General features: G+C 28.9%; 2 protein-coding genes across 4 annotated transcripts; both read right to left on the bottom strand.

Moving 5' to 3' along the window:
* Positions 1 to 510: 510 nt before the first annotated feature.
* LOC130672831 (uncharacterized) lies at positions 511 to 2106 on the bottom strand. The gene has a single exon (XM_057477588.1). The coding sequence runs from the start codon at positions 1978 to 1980 to the stop codon at positions 754 to 756; it is 1227 nt and encodes a 408-aa protein (XP_057333571.1). The 5' UTR covers positions 1981 to 2106; the 3' UTR covers positions 511 to 753.
* A 4048-nt stretch (positions 2107 to 6154) lies between these two features.
* Positions 6155 to 22776, bottom strand: LOC130672730 (discoidin domain-containing receptor 2). 3 transcript variants are annotated; one of them, XR_008990763.1, is made up of 16 exons: positions 22340 to 22776; positions 20512 to 20687; positions 20080 to 20185; positions 17963 to 18194; positions 17614 to 17761; positions 17177 to 17487; positions 15606 to 15813; positions 14236 to 14581; positions 13964 to 14163; positions 13732 to 13889; positions 12262 to 12384; positions 12077 to 12189; positions 11709 to 12002; positions 10025 to 10166; positions 7519 to 9953; positions 6155 to 7255 (listed from the first exon to the last, which is right to left on the bottom strand). XR_008990763.1 is itself a non-coding variant. In XM_057477435.1 (15 exons), the coding sequence occupies exons 2-15, from the start codon at positions 20609 to 20611 to the stop codon at positions 9609 to 9611; spliced, it is 2826 nt and encodes a 941-aa protein (XP_057333418.1). In that variant the 5' UTR covers positions 20612 to 20687; positions 22340 to 22776; the 3' UTR covers positions 6155 to 9608. The 3 variants fall into 3 exon arrangements, 2 of the variants coding, with proteins under 2 accessions (XP_057333418.1, XP_057333419.1); XM_057477435.1 differs by having other exon boundaries at positions 6155 to 9953; XM_057477436.1 differs by lacking the exon at positions 22340 to 22776 and adding an exon at positions 22151 to 22166 and having other exon boundaries at positions 6155 to 9953.
* Positions 22777 to 23166: the final 390 nt, after the last annotated feature.

Below are 23166 nucleotides of genomic sequence, written 5' to 3'. Positions count from 1 at the left end.
CGTGCATATACTCAAAGTGAATATGAATGTTACAACAACCAATAGGTTGACAATCAAATGCTACTCTCAACTTGATGGGAAATTAACCGAAACTGTTTTCCCGTAACTTAATAAATTCATACCCTGATAGCACGAGTTGCTCGTCAAAAAGTTGGTGTTTATTAATTTGCGACCCACTTTACGACAAATTGGCGACAACTCTAGCTTTTACAACTTTTGGCTACAGGTTACCGCCAACTTTCTGAGAAAGTTGGCGGCAGTAAAGATCCGCATTTCGAAGGCAGCTTTCTCAAAAAATTGAAGGCAACTTTCTCAAAAAATTGAATGCAACTTTCTCGAAAAATTGAAGGCAACTTTCCGTCAACTTATTGGATTTACAACTTTCTCAGAAAGTGTCTATCAACTTTGGAACATAAAATATCAGTATAGTTTATTAATATAGTTAGAACATAATATATCAAAAATTTTAGATGATTTTGGTTATAAAAATATAATAAAAGCTATAAACAATTTAAAAGTGCAAAAAAACATTAATTTTTATTGTAATTAGACTCATAAAAACATTCATTACATGGAAAAAATTTTTAAAAATTCACAAAAAGTTTAAGAAATTAAGTTTGTTTATAAGTTCATATTCAATTGGTAAAAAAAATTTATATCATAATTTATTTTGTATCTGACAGTTATAAATGAAATAAAACTCACAATTAATGATACAATTTTGAGAATTTAAACGAATTACACAGTTAATAGTCAATTGAACCATCCACGACCATCATAAAATAAAATAATTTTTCGCAACTTTTCACAGAATATATCATTTCTCGGAGAATTTTGAAGAAGTAGTTTTGGGAGGTTTGCAACAGCTTCATCGTTTATTCCCACGTCCAAAGTGACTATTTGAAGTACCGCAATACAATGTGGAAAATGTAATCGTGCATCCTGAACATATTGCTTATTAAAGCTCTCTTTCGAGTACAATTTAGTATCAACACCGAATAAAGTTAATCTATTTTTGAGAGTCTCATAATATAGATCAAGAAGCTCATCATAGTGATTTTCGAAAACTTCTTGATCAGCACTGATGGCAAGAAAGAATGCAAGCTCACGCAGTGGGCTAGTAAATGTGTGGTTTTGAAAATCGACAAATTTGACATCTTCAGGAATACTTTTATCTGGCTTTTGATGAAATAGTATATTTAAAGATGAAAAATCTCCATGAATTATTGATGTCCATGGCTCGAGCGGCGTAGATGTCCGTTGATCCTCTTCCATCTTATATAATTTCTTACACGAATCAACATATTTTTGAATCTTTGAGTCGTTTTCTATTAGTTTATATACATTTTCGGCGATCTCGATCCAATCTTGAGGATGTTTTACTTGGGCTGGTGTAGATTCTTTCTTCAACATCTCGAATCCTTTTGGGTTTTTGTGTTTAATAGCTATTCCAATAGCATGAAATTTAGCCATAGCTTGTACTGCTAATTTTGAATGAATAAGATTTGCACCAATTTTTCGATCAACTTTGTAATATCCTTGAGTTCTTAAATTTTCTAATGCAATAAATGTATCATTATCTTCATAGAAACCGATTTCAGCATTGGAATTTAATTGTGACCCATAATGAAGTGGAGCGATATTGAGTACTTCACTCTCACTTATACCGCTATCAATTTCAAATCTTTTATACGCCGGCAATATTGTCCCATACATAAAAACTTCTCTTTTGAATAACGATTTAAGATCACATATTTCTCGATAATCTTTATTCATTGGTAGCATCTTCATGATTACAGAACGATTATTATCTTGATCAGTATCTTTCTCATTATTAACTTTTAAATTAACGCTGATGATTTCACTTTGATAATTCTCACCAACTGATAACCCATTGGTCTCTAAATTTTCGATCTTTATTCCACCACCGAAGACTTTATTTAATAATAATCTTATATTTTTTTCACGGTTTTCCGACATGATTAAAAATTAAACGATACTTCAATTGAAAATAGTCTTCTTTTAAAATTTATAACTTATGTATCAAGTACTGATATTTTATTAATTCTAAGTGCAGCAAGTGAACATAGAATAGTGGTGAAACTAAATTAAAATGATTCACTCACCTACTTTTATATGTTCTCCCTAACGTACATTTTTCGCGCGCAAGCGCAGGCGGGTCATTTTCCGCATATTCTTAGCCAATCACGTTTCGAATACTTTGGCTTTACACATTTTTCATATCTTCTATATTATAAGGATGTTTCGAGTTCTTAGCCAATCACGTTACTAACATTTTGAATTCATATAGTTTTCATGACTTCTATATTATAAAGATAGTTGTGGATTAATTTCATTATTACGGTGAGAAACTTTATATATGATGATATTTTTAATCAATATGAAACGCTATTCAAGGTCTTACAATATAAAGGATGATGTTTGCGGTATAAAAATTTTCTGCATTGAATGCCCGATAGCATAGAAATTAAAATGACAAACTAAAATGCATGATTTTTATTATGAAACACACAATAGTACGAAAAAAAAGTATGGTACCATATAGTTTGCAATATATTGGACGTTATATATTGCACAATATATGGAGTACTATATATTTTGTAATATGGAAAACTTATATAAAAAATATACATCATACTCTATATTAATAAATATATTATTTTCAATACAATATATCAATATATAATAAAATATACCAAGATGTATATACTAAACATACATAAAAAAAAGTTACATTGATAAAGATATAATTAATATATTGTAGCAATTTTTTTTTTCAATATAATGTAATATATATATACGGCAAAAATATAAATACTATTTTATATATTGTGCACTATACCACATTTTAATATTTATATATTTTCAAGTATATTTTTTCACATGTAAAGTTTTTTCATGCGGGATATTATAAGGATGTTTCGAGTTCTTAGCCAGTTACGTTACTAATTCTTACGGTTACAAACTTTATACATAATGATATTTGTATTAAATATGAAACGCTATCCAAGGTCTAACAATATAAAGGATGATGTTTGTGGTATAAAAATTTTCTGCATTATATATCATGAATATTAGATGATTTAGCCTCGGGTTTTAGAAGAATAGAAAAAAAAAAATAAAAAACTATAACTGTAAGATACATAATAAGGCAACTTAACGTCTCATTTAATTCTTGAACGAACGACCTTTATCGTCGATAAAATGTGTAGTGGAAGTATCAATTTCTCTATGCACAACTCGTTTTTTCATCCAAAACATAAACTTTGCCTCTGTTTTAATTAATTCCTTAAGAAAAAAAAATTAACAAGGCCCTGTAATAACTTTTAGGATAAGCATTTTATAAATATATGCCGTCATAAATTTAATTTTAATTTAATGATAAAGAAACTGACAAATGGATTAACAAAGTAATACACTTATATATAGGGTTTAGAAAATAACTATGTTTGTACAGCTGTACTGTTTGGTCAGTTGAATACCTGACTAATAATTTTTGGATTTAGTTTATTTTAAAATTTATCACAGAAAATAAACAAAAATCTTAAATTCCCGATGACTAATAGACAAAGATTATAAAGAAAAATTTATCAATATTTCGTGTAAACAAATATTTATAAATATGTTTCGCCAATAATACTTGAAAGTACTTAAAATAAAAATAGTACACAATCACTCATTTTCTTAAACTAAATAATTGAGTTTAATCCCTAAAGATAAATCTAGTTTTAATTGACGAAGGTTCTTAGAAGTATAGAAATATCTAGAATTATAAGGTGATGCATTTTGAAATTTTTTGGATAAGCAGAAATCTCAGGCAAACCTACTTATAATATAACTCCTAAACTTGAAAGCTTCCCTACAACTTTATTTATATATATATTAGGGTGCTTCAAAAAAAAAACGTTAATTTTTTTTTTTCGCTCTTACCCCACAAAACGTTAGTGGTTGCCGAGAAAAAAATCCTCCCAAAAGATGCGCTCTCTAGCTCAACTCTAAGAGGTCGCTATTTTAATTTTAATTTCCCATCTGATTAACATGTAAAAATTTTTTTTTTTTTTTGCAAGTGTAATTAATTGTAAGCTGCTGAATATTTTTTAAATTTATACATAGATCTTCAAAGTTGAGTCCTCAAGCTTTCCAAAAACCTATGACAAGTCATAATTACCATTATTCAAATGTCAATTAAAGCTATCTAAAAAGTATCGATTTTGTAATTCAAAATGAAATTGTTAATTTTCGATTTTTTTTTTGGCTAGCTTCAATTGGGGATAATTATGACTTGTCATAGAGTTTTGGAAAGCTTGAGACATCAACTTTGAGGATCTATGTATAAATTTGAAAAATATTCAGCAGCTTACATCTAATTTCATTTAGATAAAAAAAGACGCCTGTGAAAATTAGAGTTCTTAATATTAACATTAAGAGGTTCCTCATCGCACTTTTATATTTTCTATAAGAATAACATGGAAAAAATTTTTATTATGTCTTCTGATTTTTATAAATAGCTAACGATGCATCATAGGAATAATTGGCAGGCATATTTTTGTAGGGAATTGAATGCTCTACAAAAAAAGATTCTTATCATTTTTTATGGAATCTATTTGCTCAAAAGTTATTTGAGGTTTAAGTCGAATTCATGTTAAATTTTGAGATTTTCTTACTTTTCCGGCGAAACTATCAGACCTATTACAAAATATCATTAGACCTTTTTTGTAGACTATTTTATTCCCTAGAAGTTATTTCTTGTAAAGTTTTTTCGAATTCCGCATTGTTTTCTAGTTATTTTTATTTTAATGTCATGCTCATAAAAAAATTAGTCTTCTGATCGATTTTAAGAGCTTGACATTAAAATAAAAATAACTAGAAAACAATGCGGAATTCGAAAAAACTTTATTTGAAATAACTTCTAGGGAATAAAATAGTCTACAAAAAAGATCCAATGATATTTTGTAATAGGTCTGATAGTTTCGCCGGAAAATTAAGAAAATCTCAAATTTAATATGAATTCGACTTCAACCTCAAATAACTTTTGAACAAATAGATTCCTCAAAAAATGATAAGAATCTTTTTTTATAGAGCATTCAATTCCCTACAAAAATAAGCCTGCCAATTATTCCTATGACACATCGTTAGCTACTTATAAAAATCAGAAGACGTAAAAAAAATTTTTTCCATATTATTCTTATGGAAAATATAAAAGTGCGATGAGGAACCTCTTAATGTTAATATTAAGAGCTCTAATTTTCACAGGCGTCTTTTTATATCTGAATGAAACTTTTGAACCTGTTTCCGAGAAAAAAAAAATTTGTTATTTTTTGGATCACCCTAATATTCATTTTATAATTTTATCGGCTTTAAGACAAATCCCTCGTATACAATTAATGTTTTCGGAGAACACCTTTTCCTGGTATGAGGGTCAAGCTCAGACACCTTTGTGCTCACTGCAAAATATAAGATTATTAAGCAAAGTAAATATACAAACATCATTTGGCCAAAAATCTATTAAACGCATTACAGTTTATTTACTTATTGACTTTCATTATTTTTTCGTGATAAGAAAAGTAAAATTTCGTTAATACTGTCCACCCTTAATATATTTTTCTCAACTGATACTTAATATAAGTTTTCGTGCATATACTTAAAGTGAATATCAATGTTACGCCAACCAATAGTTGGGCAATTAAATGCTTCCCTAAACTTGATGGCAAATTAACCGAAACTGTTTTTCCGTAGCTTAATAAATTAATGGTTGCGCAGTGAAACTGGTTATCTGCGCACACTTCCCGCCCGATAGTAAAGATACCAACGGCTGTTGGTACCAAAGACAGCTTGTTGTTAATCGGACTGAGAGATTGTAGGCTACATCTGCCCCTGGTATGAACTAATAGATGCAATTCAAAGAAGAAACGCTATCACGTATTTTCTTTATCAGACACCACCAATTTCTAGAAAAAAATCTAGTACACAAGTACGAGCATCAAACAGACCCTTCCATTCAACGAAATGAATGACTGTCCGATTCAAAAAAAGCGCGCCGGTGAATATTCAAAATTTTACGAAAATGGGATACAACAATAGGTTACACAATCTATTAAAACACTTGGAAACTTTTTTTCATTTTTATATTTATACCCAAGTAAAGAAAATTAAATACAAATAATTTTGTAATTATCATGATTTACGGCGATAGCTTAAATCTTTGGTTTAGATATTTTAAAGTATTGTCTAAAATAATATATACTATTAAAAATGCAACAGAAAATCATAATTTTTGTACGAATATATAAGTAATCAAACTAAATGAATAATGTGAGTAATTTATTTTATCAGTTTCTTAATATAATATTTTTTAGGAACGTAGAAGTTTTAAGCATGAAGCCATTAATTAAGTGCCACAATAAATACCAATATGTATATCATTTTTTTTTTAACGCGGTTTTTACAACGTTCTTATTAACTACTTCGTACAGTCTACTACGTTTACATGATAGTTCAACCACAAGATGGTGAATTATTCAATTAAAAATACATTTATCAACAGTTAATAAATGGAATTATTTGGAAGATGATTATAGTTAACTTATAATTTGAATAAATTAATTAATTAATTAATTAACTTATTATCATTTTGTTACAGGAACAACATAGTAAAAAAAAATTTATAAATGCAATTAACAGAATATTTTATAATAGTATATTGTGAGTGTATATCCTGAGTTACACACTAGATTTTTCATGATCACCTGCATTGGAATTTAATGTTTCAGTGTCAGCAGCCAGTCAGAAACAAGTTAATTTAAGACCAATGATGTCATCAACTATTAGCGTAAGCGTAAATTGTCGTGTAAATAAAATTAATGGTCTGAATTTATTATTAAATAAATGACAAGTATCAGAGTTTAAATTGCGAAAGCCTTCAGTCAGCGGCAGAAACTTTATTTGTTTGTTCCCACGGACGAAACAAGTTTGTTTCTGCCCGCTGACTGAATCATTCACATTTTACGCGTTTGCTAATATTCATTCGCGGCATTGGACTGAAATTATCTTCTTACGACTGGCGGTAGAAACAATGAAATCTTAAGTTTCGATGCTGGTATCATGAAATAGTATATTACATACCAAGGGAGGAAAGTGGGATATTACAACCCCCGTGTGTAATTGATAACCACGTGGATTGGGTCGTCCTACCTTCCTCCGTGGTGTACATACAATTTTTCACCAGATCTACACACTGAGAGAACAATTTATTTGAGCCAAATAAGATTCGTTTCAAGCAAATAAATCCCATATTTGAATGGACCCAATTTGAGACAAAGATATGGTTCATTTGAATGAAATCATGATTTGTTTATAGTTAACAAATCTTTGTTTTGAATTTTTTTTTAACCAAGATTTGTTAACTATAAACGAATATATATTTGAATGAAATAAATGATTTTGTTCAGTCAAATAAATCTATTTATTTGGCTCAAATAAATTGTTCTCTCAGTGCACCTGAAAGTTGAAATTTTTACCTCCGTTTGTGGGAAGAATGTCGCACGCGCTGATTCTTATCATGCATTTTCTCACAAAAGAAGAGAACGACTTTCTTCCCTCGAAACAGGGCAGGAATTTAAACTTTCAACGCAGGTATAGTTAAAAATAATTTCATTACTAAAAAAAAGTATACTCAATAAATGAATTGTTAATTTATGAAGAATATTATAATTTCGTTGAAAATTTATAATTTAATTTTCAATATGAATAATTTTTGTAAATAATCTTTTTTAACTTTTCGTTGTTTAGTGATATTTTTTTTATATAATTCTGAATTATAATGATTTATGAAAGGTACTTTTATAGTTGATCCCGTCTAATATATACAAATATATAGTTATGTTATAGGTGATAACATGAACATAATTACGCATGATTTCATTTTATTATTATTATTATTAATATTATTATTGATACTGTCATTGTAACAATGAAAAATCAAATCTTTTCATAAGTTTAAAATATATACCACGTAGGGGAGAAGCATTTTATCTTATGGCTTGCAGTATTAAATTTTATTGTGATTTAAAAAATCACAATCGAGTCGTTTTATTGCCAATTTTTATTTAAATTAACACTATACTTAGTAACGATATATTTATATCATAATTATTTACTCACATCTTTCATATATTTAATACATCAGTGTTTTAAAAATTTTTAAATTAAAAAAAAAAGTAATTTAATAAATAAGATATGTAAGCCGATCATTTTTAATGATCGTTTCATTTTTTGAAGCTTAGTAATAAAAATTTCTTACAATTTACTTATTACGAATTTCAGTTTTTAAAAAAAGTACACATTAGTATACGTAACAATTTTACGCATTCGGGGACATATATATATTATAGTGGTCGTTGAAAATTAAATTTTCTCGGGCGCCCCACAAAATCTTCTTTTTTGTAAAAAAATACGTGAGGAATTTGGTTTTTTTGTTTTAAATAAAAAAAACACGTGCCTTAGGACGATTAAAGTTCATTTTTCGATACAATCGCGGTTTTTTTTAAATATCTCATTAAAGATGCAGATTAAAGGAAAAAATCAGAGGAACAATTTTGTAGGAAATTAAATTCTTGACAAAAAAGGTCATGTTCATTTTTTTTATAAAATGTGTATTTATGAAGATATTTTAAAAAAACTTTTTTAGATCTTATCAATTGAGCATTTTAAGGAAAACGAATGTTAAAAATAAATGTACCTGAAGATCGAAACGTTTTTCGCGCAAGGAAAATGAAAAATTTATGTAATTTGACTGCTTAAGGGGTAGTTGGAAGTGGCCTGCAATTTTCGGCTGACATACTAGCGCGTGCACGAAACATTTCAAAACTCTAGATCCAGTAGACTTCTTACTTGTCATTTTGTTTTTTGATTTTCGTTTCGCGAAAAATGTTCCGATCTTCAGGTACATAAAAATGACATTTTTTCTTAAATATAGACAACTTCGTAACTCGTAACATATCAATCATTAATGCTTATTGTAATTTCTATATACTTAGAAAAATGTTATTTTCAAAATTTGTAATCCTTCAAACGCTCAATTCATCTGATCTAAAAAAAGTTTTTTAAATATCTTCATAAATACACATTTTATAAAAAAAATGAACATGACCTTTTTTGTCAAAAATTTAATTTCCTACAAATTTGCTTCTATGATTTTTTCCTTTAATCTGCATATTTCATGAGATATTTAAAAAAAACCGCGATTGTATCGAAAAATGAACTTTGATTGTCCTGAGGCACGTGTTCTTTTTACTTAAAAAGAAAAAACTCAGTTCCCCACGTATTTTTTCACTAAAAAGAAGCTTTTTATGGGGCGTCAGAAAATTTAATTTTAACGACTACCCTAATATATATATGTAATTTGAAACTACCGTATTTCAATTATTTGTTTGTTAAAATGCATTAAATGCATATTTAATAAATACTTTTTGATAGTTTTCTTTATGTTAATACTTATTACTAATTATTATAATTATAATACACATCTAATTATGCATCCGTATGATTGTTCAATTAAATAATATCGAACATATTTTTAAAAAATATTATTAACAAGTTGGTGCATATCCAAGATTTTTTCTTTGAAGAAAAAGTGATATTTCACGGAAAGTCGGACGACTATTTTCGTCTCGTCTCCAACATTCCAACATTAAATCGTAAATGTCTTTACTAGATGTTTTTGGTTTCGGTAAATATTCAAATAATACACGTACTTTTGTGTCATTGTCATTCCTACCATTATGACAATTTACATTTTCGGTGTGTAATTGTTCAAGATTTTCAACAACTTCTTCGTCGGTTAGATCCTCGTAAGGCACATGCCGGCCGAGATTCAAAATTTCCCAAAGTGTAACCGCAAATGCCCAAACGTCGCTCTTAGTCGTGTATTTTCTCTGTAGATAATTTAAGGAATTAAATAGTGTTGTCAATTAAGAAATACTTTCGACTTAATAATTTTACTAACCAAGAAAACACATTCCCAAGCCATCCAACGCACTGGTAGTAATGCGCCATCATTAACTTGATAGTAATCACCAGCATATAGTTCATTATCTGTGCCAAAGTCGGAAATTTTTATAAGATATGCCTTACCAACTAAACAATTCCTGTAGACAAATAATTTTATTATTATTATTAATATTGTTTTTATTTTTATTAATGTTATTGTAATTATTAACAGCAACACTGTAAAAAATCGGGAGTGAATTCTGAGTGGATGTGGATTTTATTTCTTTGAGTTCACTCAGAGATCAAGAGTAAAAAAAAAATCACTTCGTATACGAAGTAAATAGAGAATTTGTTTTTTCAGTGGAGTGATCTGGATTTTATTTAAATCCGCAGTTACTCTAATTCGGAGTTTTAATAATAAAATAAACTCCTCTTCGGAGTGAATCTCCTAGGATTACCCTATCAAAAAAATTCATGTGGGATTGCATGGGAACCCATAGGAACCCATATAGGAAAGTATGGCTTTATGTAAAAATCCATAGGAATTAATATAGGAGTGTATGGATTTATATAAAAATTCATTCGGGAAACCATGGGTATCTGGATTCCCATATGGGAACTTGACATAGGAACTAGGATAGATTCACTCCGAAAATTAAGTAATTGTGTTTGTTATGCTAAACTTTTTATTCCAATGATCTAGAATGATTGGAACGTTTTTCAATCCAAAAATAGTTAGTGTTATAATTTTTTTTTAATAGGATTAATAATATCAGGATGGTAACAGTTACTATCAGGATGGTAATATTTACTATCAGGATGATCATATTTACTTCTGCATTAAATTTCGTAACAGTTACTATCAGAATGGTAACAATTATAATTTCCGATGGTAACTGTTACTATCTGGATTATAAATACAACTATTTAGAATAATAATAATAATTAACTCTAGTTAACATACAGGATTGTAACAATTATCATCCATATGCTAAAAATTAAGATCTAGATGATTTATACAATCATCTCGATAATATTCACTACTATCGAATTAATAGTAGAAATTTTACGATAACTAGATAATAGCTTCTATTATTTAATTTTCTGAGTGTAGATTTCTTTGTGAGAAATTCATATAAGAATGTGGGTTTCTATATAAATAATTTCTATAGAATCCGGTGTATCAAAATTTCTAAGTATATCGTCTATTGATACCCATATATGAAAAAAAGAATAAATTAATATTCTATTAGCAGGATATTTTTTTTTCCATTAATTAGTTTGTATCAATAACGTGACACTTTTTGTTAATTTTCCTAATTCCTAATCCATACAAGATTCCTATATGGATTTAGAAATGGTGCAGATTCCTATGGGAAATCGCGTAAAAATTCTTATGGGAATCCATACTAGATTTCCATAAGGATTTGACACGGCATGAATTCCCATAGGAATCCATGTGTGAATCTATATTAGGACCTATGGTGGATTCCATATGGATAGGAAACCATACGGCAATCCATCCGATATCCCCATGTACGAACCCACGTAAGAATCTACGCTGGATTTCCCCATGGATTTTTTTGATAGAGTAAATAAATAAACAGTCATCCACTTCGCATTCACTCCGCCTTTAATCCGCAAATTTTTTGCAGTGCCCATGTAACTTTAAGATATAAATAAAATGTTTTTATAATAACCTAGTAGCTAAATCTCGATGAACGAAATTTAAATTTTCTAAGTATCGCATTCCTGATGCAATTTGGGCAGCCATATAAATAAGACAATTGAAACTAAGAGTTTTAACACCATGTGGCATAGAATGCGCATCTTCAACAGTAATATGAGTCTTTAAAAATTGACAAAGATCACCATGTTCTAAATATTCCATTACAACACAATAAGGTTCTTCACGACAACAAACTCCTAAAACTCTTGCTATATTTATATCTTCGAGTGCCGCTAAAATTCTTACATCCCGTTGGAAGTCAAGTCTTAAAATAAAGTAAATTAAATTAAATTAATATTCAAATTTTGAATTAATACTATTGTTAGTATCATCAATTACTTTTCTTTTTCACTGGCATCAGGCAGTAAAAATTTAACAGCAACAAGTCTTTTGCCGAGTGTATTAGAATCAGTACCATACTCGGGAATTCCTTCAGCTTCTGCTACATAGACCTAATAAAATATAAGAGAAAAAATTTTAATACAGAAATTAATAGAAAAAAAAGTTATTTTTTATTTTTATACCGATCCAAATGCTCCCTCGGCTAATTTAGAAAGCATTCGTAGTCGATGTCGTGGGAATAATGGTACTGTTGACTGTTCCAAGCGTTTTTTTAGTGCCGCAAGAACGTCTTGTTGTGTTGGTGACTAATAAAAAATTTTATATTTAGTTTTAAAGAACTAATTAAATTACTACGATTTTTTTTTATTTGCGTTAAGGGGCACCACTAGTGTGAAATTTTGAAAAAATCGATTTTTTTGCATATTTTAGTAGTATATACTTTTAAAAATAACATACTAAAATTTTAAGTGTATCTCATAGTTTTTTTGAGTTGCAGTCATCCGAAGGCGCTCATCGGTTCTCGAAACTTTTGCAAATTTGCTGCAGGTATGACTCGAAGACAAATCATCCGATCGTTTTGATTCTTATTGCAGTTTTCCGATTGAATAGAAAATGTCATTTTGGCAGGGAAAAAATCATCAAATTTTAGCGCAAAATTTAAAACGTTTTTTTTTTATTTTAATTTTTTTTCGATCGAGGGTCATGATATGGGAAATACCAAATTGTGATTGCAAAATAATAGAGACCCGGCCTCGCGGTGTGAGAAATTGTATGCTAGTGGCCCGAGTCGAAAAAAATTTACCACGATAGTGTTTGCGAATTATTCGCAGTTTTTTTCATGAAAATCCTGGTTCCCGTTCATTAAAACAATTCCAGAGTTTGAATGCAAAATGATCAAGACTCGGTCTTGTTCTGAAAAATTGTGTGCTAGTGTGAATTATTCGCAGTTTCTTTAATGACAGTTCTTATTTCCATACATTGATATAACTTTAATTTTTGAGCGCAAAATAATTGGGACCCGGTCTTGGTTTGAAACCTTTTAAACCAAACCGTTTTATACCTCCTAGTTTAATAAACTTTTTGGTTTTTTTGGATTTCATGCACTGAGAAGGTCACTGCAGCAGTAGGGGGACTTTTTTTTCAGGGTGGCCACAAAGAAATAATTTCAAAATTCCCTGATATTTCCTGGTTTTCCAGTAAAGTTTTTCATATTTTTCTCTAATTCAGAAATTTTATGCGTATCATTAAGATATTCAATTTATTATATTTTCATCGTCAGTAATTAAATCATTAGTATTATTAGATTAAACCAAACATTAAATTAGTATTTTATTAAAAATTAAAAAATTTTGAACTCTTGCAATTAAATTCCAGATACTTTTCAAAATTCCCTGATATTTCCCAGTTGAGTTAAATTCCCTGATAATTCCCGGTTTTTGGCCACTGTATTTTTTGGAATTGGGAGATCGCGACTAACTCGCTGAATTTGTAATTGTTCGGTCCAAAAATTTAATCATGTATTTATTGTATATCCAAAAATATGTCTGTACAACATTAAATCATTTCACGCAGTAGTTTTCTTTAAAAAAAATTTCCTTTTTCTGGTGATTACACTATTGGTGCCCCTTAACAAATAAAATCTAAAATAAAACCTTTTTATCATCAATGCGGCTGTTACGAGACGACGATTTTGAGAAAATACTGTCTTGATCATCACTGGCACTTACACTAGATACTGAACTAGACGCAATTTCGTGCGTTGAAAAGGTACCCTCGGGATTTAGAAGAGGTACGGTAACGACCTCTGGAACTGAATAATTATACAATTAATTAATTTCATTGCTCATCATATCTGTTTGGGTCACAAACACTCTATACTCATACCGGCAGCGTAATTGATACCAGTACCCATATTGTTCAACATCATGTCCTTCATTTCCATAATAATAGTGCTGTAGCTGTAGTACGGAGCGTATTTAAGAGCTTGATAAGGCTCTTGGTACTCATCTAATTTAACAAGGTCTAAAAGTCGATTGTCAAGTTCACGCGGTAATGTTGAAGTTGTGCCACCGCCAGCATATCGACTACAAAATTAATTTTCATTATCTAGTGTAAACACATTACTTTTAAATACAATATTATTATATTATGAATACCCTTCATCTTCTTCTAACGTGTAAGCCATTAGTGCTGCTCCTTTTTCGACAGTCGCACACGTTGAACTGAGATGTGATGGTACTTTAACTGCCACTGGGCTTGCAAAACATTTACGTTGTCTGTGGCGTGATACGATAAAAAATATTGCTACGGCTAACAGTAGAATTATTGCTGTAAGAACACCGATCACTACTGCCATGTATGTCGGATCATCATGTTGTGCAGTTAATACCGGAAGCTCACTATCTGATACTGTATTTTTATTATTTGTAAAAAACTCGTCTGGTAATGATGATAAATCGGTTGTTGCAAATTCTTCAGGTGTGAAATTACCATGAGCGATATCTTGAAATGAGTGACATTAATTTTTTTTTTAAATTACATTTTTAAAGCATAGACGGAAAAAAAGAATTTCTTGGAGCGAGAAAATTTTCTTGGGCGAGTAAAAATTTTTTGCAACAAGAAATCCTTTTTTTCTGTGTATGAAAAAGAATAAAAGAAAAGGAAAAAATTGAAACTGAAAATTAGTATAATTTCGACCACTTGAAAATATTTTCCGTTGGATTCGATTCTAGACTAATGTTACTAAAAATATGATACGACTTATAACAAAATAACTACACTCAGAAAATTAAATAATAGGAGTTACTATCTAGTGATGGTAAAATTTGTAGTCAATCATTTTTTCAATCTGATAGTAGTGAATACCATCTAGGTGATTGCCATTATCATACATATGATAATTGTTACAATCTAGATGATCTATGCAATCATCTAGATGATATTCAGTACTATCAGATTGAAAAAATGATTGACTAAAAATTTTACCATCACTAGATAGTAACTCCTATTATTTAATTTTCTGAGTGTACACTCAGAAAATTAAGTAATTGTGTTTATTATGCTAAATTTTTATTTCCAATTATCTAGAATGATTGGAACGTTTTTCAATCCAAAAATAGTCAGTGATAATTTTTTTTTAATAGAATTAATAATTATTTGATGATAACTTCTGCATTAAATTTTGTTACAGTTACTATCAGGATGGTAACAATTATAATTTCTGATGGTAACTGTTTCCATCTGGATGATAAATATAACTATTTAGAATGATAATAATAATAATTAACTCTAGTTAACATACACGATTGTAACAACTATCAACCATATGCTAAACATTACGATCTAGATGATTGTATAAATCATCTAGATAATATTCACTACTATCGGATTGATGGTCAAAAATTTTACCATAACTAGATAGTAGTTTCTTTTATTTAATTTTCTGAGTGTAGAGAAGTAATAGTATAAAATATAAAAATAAATAAAATAGTTTATAAATATTTTATTGATGAAATGAAATAATTACCGGAATCAAATATAACTTCACTGAGCATTATCCACTTTGATGAAAAATGGAGACGAAGTATTATAAATTTTCCGACACGGTGGTGAAGTTTAATTGTAATATTACGTGAAGTTTCAAATATTTTGTCTTCCATGTATGTATAGACTATTGGTTCACCACTAAAATAAGTTCCTCCAATACTAAATAATACATCTACTTGTGAAAATACCTAGAAATAATTTTATTATTATTTAAATCACTTCAACTCTATTCAATTTTCAATATAAATTAATATTTTTTCCATAGAAAAAATTGAAGTAAAAGAAAATATAATGAATTTAAAATAAATTAAAAATAAAACTGTCCCTGGTGGATCCGAACTACGGTAAACTACCGTAATTTTCCGTAATTAACGGCATTCGGAAGAATGATTACGGTATTTTACGGTAACTTGCGGTATTTTACGGTGATATACGATATTTTGCAGTAAATTGCGGTATTTTGCGGTAAACGTGCGGCAACAGTACGGCATTTTTACCGTAACTTTGCAGTAAAAGAACGAAAACGTACCGTAAAATTGCGGCAAACCTGTGGTATTTTACCATAAAATAAAGTATTGTCCTTTAGAACCTGTAGAAATAAAAAAGCATACGGTCCTTACGGTAAAAATTCCGCAAATCACGGTTAATTGCCGCCGTATTTAACCGGATTTCCCGTAAATTACCGAAATATGCAGCAAATTTGCCGTAAAAATATCGAATTCTACGGTAAATTACTGCAGCTTGCAATAAATTACGGTAATTTACCGTAATTCAGATCTGCCAAGGATAGTTTTTTTGAAAGTATGTCCGATAAATACTAAAATGGATAAATTGAATTTGAAAATTTTCAAAACTATAGAACACTACACGGAAAGAAAATTATGGAAACGACTCCCATAATTCTAGAAAAATTTTTCCTATACCAACATAGGGATTATGGCCATAAATTATGGGAACAGTTCCTATAATTATGGGAATGCTACCCATAACATTACAGGAATATGGTTCCTATAATTATAGGAATCGTTGCTATAATTTAAAGGAATTGTTCCTATAATATTATGGGAATCATTCCCATAATATATAGGAATGAACCATATATTTTGTAGGAATCATTCTCATAAATTATAGGAACCATTCCAGTAATATTATCGGAATGGTTCCCATAATTCTATTACAATAGTTCCTATACCATTCTGGAAATAGTTCCCATAATGGTATAGGCATTGTACCCATACTATTATCGGAACCCTTCTCATATATTATGGAAATCATCCCTATAATAGTATGGGTACAATTCCAATACCATTATGGGAACTATTCCCATAATGCATAGCAAAAGTACCCATAATTTTCTTTCTGTGTATAAAAATTTTCAAATAATTCAAAAATCTTTAATTATTTTTAAATTCTGAAATAATCAATTCTTTGAATTGAAAATAAAAAAGGTAAAAGAAATGTTTATCAACCGTTGAAATAAACGTACGATTCAAAAAATTACGTATGCGATTTAAAAAAGTTTTGTTAAAAATAAAAATTATTGTTACATACTTGAACATCTCTACTAAATTGATTATTGCAATAAAGATGAACAGCAGCGAATTCCCGTACAGTATCGAATTCAAATTTAATTTCAATAGGTTCATTATCACGTGTATCGTTTCTCCAAGCAACCCAGCCCTGACTACGTACTGAGTCATAATACCCCATTTTAAAATTATCCGGGCCAATTTTACTGTCAACTAATTGTCCCAAACCACGACGTAATTCACCATCCCAGTGACCATCATAACTTGCGTCAAAGAACTCCCATTCGTTTCCTCTCGTATCGCCTTGAGGCATCGAGTAAGCCACTATACCATCTATAATTATTAATTAAATAACCATTACCACTTCATTAAACTTAATGGCAATTACTTGAGTTCAATTTTTTTTGTTTCATTGTGACATAATTTAATTTAAGAAATAAAATAATAAATTTAAATTACCCGTCCAAAGGCAGCCATATAATTCGACCCTCATACAAACAGTCCGTCGATGATTACTGTAGGGTAAAAATCTTATTTTACTTGCCCATAATGGCGGGTCTAATTCATGTTTATTTTCTAAATATGTATTTGTATTCCCTTTGAGAATCTAAAGAGAATTAAATTTAATTATTAACGATATTTTATCGAATAATAATAATTATTAAAGAAGCTATTATTGAATACTGGTGTAAGAGAGAAAGAAAACAACAAAAGAAAAAATAAGACATTAAATAAACAGTAAATGAAAAGAAATACGCTTTAAATAGATAAGTAGGTATTTAAAGAGAAGATTTATTGAAGCTTTTACCTCCTTTCCTTTGATGTCTCTGTACCGTACCCATTTACCGAGCCGCGGGCGCCAATATTCTAACAAATAACCCTCTGCGTACTCAACTCCCACTCCATTTCCAAAACGGCCTTGAGTATTTGTACCAGTGATCATATGTACAGAATGCAAATCGATTTCGAGCCATTCACGAGGCTCACTGGTAATTTGTGCTTTAGGACACCAAGCTCCACCATGATTCTCTGTTCTTAGTCTGTTAATTATTCATACATTCATTATTGTCATTACGCTATTAAATTCAATTATTTTAAATATTAAGTAAACTGTTCGGGTCGATAAATTTTATCTGTTTTAAATCAAATAGAAATTTTATTTTTATTCTATTTTACTTCCCGAGTCGAAAAGTTTGTGATTTTAGTCTGACTGCATTTGGACTAATTGGTCTGTATTTGAACTACAGTCGATTTGTATTTAAATTTTTTAAAAAATTCTAAGCTGTTTTTGGTCTGAAGACAATTAAGAGACGAGCAACCTACAGTCACTACGTGACTGCCCAAATATCACTACTAAATTTATAAAATACGAAGAAAAAAAGGATTTCTTGCCGCGAAAAATTTTAATTTGAACTAAGAAATTTTATGCATTAGGAATTAAATACAAAAATTGTCTTGGGGCGAGAAAAGATTTTTTTGGTCAAGAAATAATTCCTTGCACCAAGTAATTTTTTCTAGTTCTAAATAAATTTTTGTTTTTAATTCACAATGCAAAGAATTTATTGGGGTAAGTAAAAATTTTCTTTAGGCGAGTAAAGATTTTTTGTGTCAATGAATCCTTTTTTTTTTCTATGCACACTTTTTTGGCTTTGAAAAGCTTCCTAAAACCAAAAGGGAGTATAAAAATCTATCATTTTGGAATAAGTAACGCGATATAAATAATATAGATATATATTCAGTGACATTCAGTCATATTTAGTGAGAGAATAATTAAAGTATTAATTTATTTATTTAAAGAAAATAAATACGATCGTCTTTTTTCTCGCGTAATTTAAATGTAATTTGAATGATATAGATAAATCTATTTATCTCAATACTTGGCAATTAAAAAGAGTTTAAACTATGAAAAGGCACAAATTCAAGTCAAGACCTATCTAATGATACCAATTTCAATAACATTAACTAATTCTATGATATAGATATGGCGGGAATAAAATTTTCCTTATTCTCTTAATAATATAGATTAGAAAAGTCTAATTTTGGTCTAGATAAAAAAAAGAAGGGGATATATTTTAAGAAATAAATCTGATTTTGATGTATAGCTGACCAAAATTAGACTACAAATGATTAAAAATAAGATTGGAAATAGTCTAAATAGAGAATAGTGCAGGCAAAAGTCGATTAAATTGCACATGTTAATTAAATACAAATAAAAAAGAACTTTGAATAGAAATAACTTAAGCTTTATATTTGATTTAAAACAGATCACATTTTTCAAACCGGGAATTTTTATTTGTATTTAATTAAGATGTGACGTTTAATCGAATTTTGCCGGTACTATTTTCAGACTTGTTTTAAATAATTTTTACTCGTGTTTTGGTCGCCTCTAGATCAAAATCAAACTTTCTTCTCAAAATATTTTGCCTTATCCTGTTTTTATCCTGACCAAAATCCGACTTTTACTGCCTATTATTTTTATTAGTCTGTTTTTGATTGTCTTGATATCAAAAACAGCTTAAAAATTTTATGAAAATTTAAAAACAGACCAACTAGTTCAAACACAGACCAATTAGTCCAAATACATTCTAGTTAGACTAAAATCAAATAACATTTTCGGCATGGGATACTTAAAATGTGAACTTTAATCGAATTTAGTCCGTACTATTCTTTATTTAGAACATTTTTAGACTTGTTTTCAATAATTTTTAGTCTGATATCGGTTGTCTCGAGATCAAAATCAGACTTTTACTGCCTATTATTTTCACTGTCGATCAAAAACAGCTTAAAATTTTTATAAAAATTAAAAAACAGGCCAATTAATCCAATTACAATCTCGTTAGACTAAAATCAGATCAAATTTTTCGACCCGGATGATTAATTAATTTTATTATTAAATGAATAATTAATAAAATATTGATTTTTAACCTCGATTGACGTGGTCCTACATTTCCACTATCAAAACTAGAACTTGCAGTAATATCTGCATCCAAAATTGCACCTGATTCCATTCCTAATGGATTTATACATTGCGCTAAAAAAAATTATTTTTAATAAATAATTTATTTCCAGTAATTAGTAACATTCACCCAGATGTAAATATTCTTTTTTATTTGTGATTAATAGAAAAAATAATAAAACTATAAAATTAGTATTTATATTCCCTTAATCTCAGATATTTAAACTACTAAATCTTAGTGTTTCCCCTGTTAGAATGTTTGTAAACTTGTGTCAAGCGAGAGTCAAAAAATATTTTAGATACAAATAGTTTAGCTGTAGAGCACGATAAATTAAGTATGTATATTTGTATTATAATGGTATAAATATAGAGAAGTAGAAACAAAAAATAAAATCACTCACAAAGATCTATACTGCGTGCTGTCGAGGCAATACAAAAAAGACACATGAAAAATCGCTGAATAATTAATGAGACAACGTCACAGAAGCGTGAGATTTTCATCGTAGTTCCGTTTTACGGGGTTCCCTCACTCTTATACTCTCTTACTGACATTAAGTCTATTTCATTATCATTATATCTGAAACGGAATAATAATAACACTAATCACAACTATAATAATAATAAATTTGCATATTTCATATAAAGTATTTTAATTAGCTTACGTTTTTTAAAAAATTTTAATTATTTATTTTTTTATTATAAAATAAAAATACACAGAAATAAAGGATTTCTTGGCGCAGAAAAATTTTTACTCGCTTCTAGAAAATTTTTTTACTTTATGAATTGAAAAACAAAAATTTTCTTGAGTCAAGAAAAAGTATTTACTCGCTCTAAGAAAATACTTATTTGCCCTAAGAAAGTATTTACTTTATAAATTGAAAACAAAAATTTTCTTGAGCCAAGAAAAAGTCTTTACTCGTCCCAAGAAAATTTTCATTTCCCCTAAGAAGTTTTTTGCATTTTTAATTGAAAACTAAAATTTTCTGAAGCCAAGAAAAAATGTTTACTTGCTCCAAGAATATTTTTATTTGCCCTAAAAAATTTTTTACACTATGAATTGAAAATTAAAATTTTCTTGAGCCAAGAAAAAATTTTTACTCGCTCTAAGAATACTTTTATTTGCTCTAAGAAATTTATTACAGTATGAATTGAAAAACAAAAATTTTCTTAAGCCAAGAAAAAATCTTTACTCACCTCAAGAAAATTTTCATTTCCCCTAAGAAATTTGTTGCATTTTGAATTGAAAACTAAAATTTTCTTAAGCTAAGAAAAATTTTTATTTGCTCCAAGAATATTTTCATTTGCCCTAAGAAATTTTTTACACCTTGAATTGAAAACTAAAATTTTCTTGAGCCAAGAAAAAATTTTTATTCGCTCCAAGAATACTTTTATTTGCTCTAAGAAAGTTATTACAGTATGAATTGAAAAAGAAAAATTTTCTTGAGTCAAGAAAAAGTATTTACTCGCTCCAAGAATATTTTTATTTGCCGTCAGAAAGTCTTCACTTCATAAATTGAAAACAAAAATTTTCTTGAGTCAAGAAAAAATTGTTACTCGCTTCAAGAAAATTTTTATTTGCCCCCAGAGTTTATTTACTTTATAAATTAAATACCAAAATTTTCTTGAGCCGAGAAAAATTTTTACTCGCCCTAAGAAAATACTTATTTGCCCTAAGAAAGTTTTTACTTTATAAATTGAAAATTAAAATTTCCTGAGTCAAGCAAAAATTTTACTCGCTCCAAGAATATTTTTATTTGCCCCAAGAAATTTTTTGCATTTTGAATTGAAAACTAAAATTTTTCTTGCTGCAAGAAATCCTTTTTTCCGTGTATTATTTTTCTCAAACATTAAACATAATTAAAAATAAACAAATATTTCATAACCAAAATTTGAACACATTCTCAAATATATATCTCATATATATTACCCAAAAGACTTTCAATAAACACAAAATATCAATAATACAATACGAAAACTATACCCAATTTATAGATGTTTGTTGATAAATAAAATATACATATACAATTTCATAATATTTACCCAATATTGATTAACACATTTATCATGCCTTTAATTAGTAGTTATTATTAAAGTGCTCTAATGACTATAATCAAATCAATAACAATAATAACAAAAATAAAAGAGGCAAATCCTACAGCGTGTAAAAAATTTTAATTAATTAATATCTGATAAATAAAGATGAAAATTAATGTTATTAAATGAGCTTACTTTTTTAATAAGCTTTCATTATTGAATTTGCATGCCCCAGTTTGCTCCATCTAACGATAGAAGAATCACAAGCACGCACTGTCGGATAAAAAATTATTGGTCCCTTCATCGATGATAAAATTTCAATAAAAGAATATTTTAAGCCCGGAAAATTTATTCTTGAAAAATTAGCCGTAGTGTTAAATAATTTTTTTACAGCATAACCATAAGTCAGTTTATTTTTACAGGAGTTATTGACAGCAGTATCAAATAAATAAAAATAATAGTTCATTATGGTAAATTTTCCACTTTATAAATCGTTACCGCGGTAATTTATACTGATTATAATGGGATAGAGTATAGAGTAGACTGTGAAAATTAAATACGATCGATAAAATTGTTAGTGACAATGCATATCATTCGCACTCCAAGACAAACTGAGGGTTGGTGAGGACTGAGGGTCGACCAACCCTCTGAGGGACGCAAATACTCGACGCCACCCTGACCTGTGGCGACACAGGGAACTCCAGTAAGCGCCAGATGTCGATCTTTTTCCCTCAGACGTACGTACATACGTACCAATGTACCTATGGTCCTGTGCCTTTCAACTTTCCCTTCACTTTTATTCTTTATTATCTTTTTTTTAGCGTTTTTTTTACCTCTGCTCCATTGATTTCATCGAACAAACATTGATTCTCTTTTATGTTTTTTATTCCTATTCATTTTTAAATTCTATTCTATTAGAAGTAGAGAGTATATTCTATATTATATCATCCATATGCTGTACTTGTACAGTCGTGTGTTGAGTATATAAAAAGGATGGGGAGATTGTAGACGAAAATGTGCGA

Source organism: Microplitis mediator, chromosome 8, assembly GCF_029852145.1.
Source record: "Microplitis mediator isolate UGA2020A chromosome 8, iyMicMedi2.1, whole genome shotgun sequence".
Lineage (NCBI taxonomy): Eukaryota > Metazoa > Arthropoda > Insecta > Hymenoptera > Braconidae > Microplitis > Microplitis mediator.
This window is presented reverse-complemented; position numbering and strand designations above follow the sequence as displayed.

Bases quoted from the DNA above. Each gene is read 5' to 3' on its own strand.
- LOC130672730 (XM_057477435.1), bottom strand. From the start codon at position 20,611: ATGAAAATCTCACGCTTCTGTGACGTTGTCTCATTAATTATTCAGCGA. The intron at 18,195-20,079 runs GTTAAAAATCAA...AATAATTAACAG, and splicing joins GTAGGACCACGTCAATCGAG to ACTAAGAACAGAGAATCATG. The intron at 17,762-17,962 runs GTAAAAGCTTCA...AATTCTCTTTAG, and splicing joins GAGACATCAAAGGAAAGGAG to ATTCTCAAAGGGAATACAAA.
- LOC130672831 (XM_057477588.1), bottom strand. From the start codon at position 1,980: ATGTCGGAAAACCGTGAAAAAAATATAAGATTATTATTAAATAAAGTC.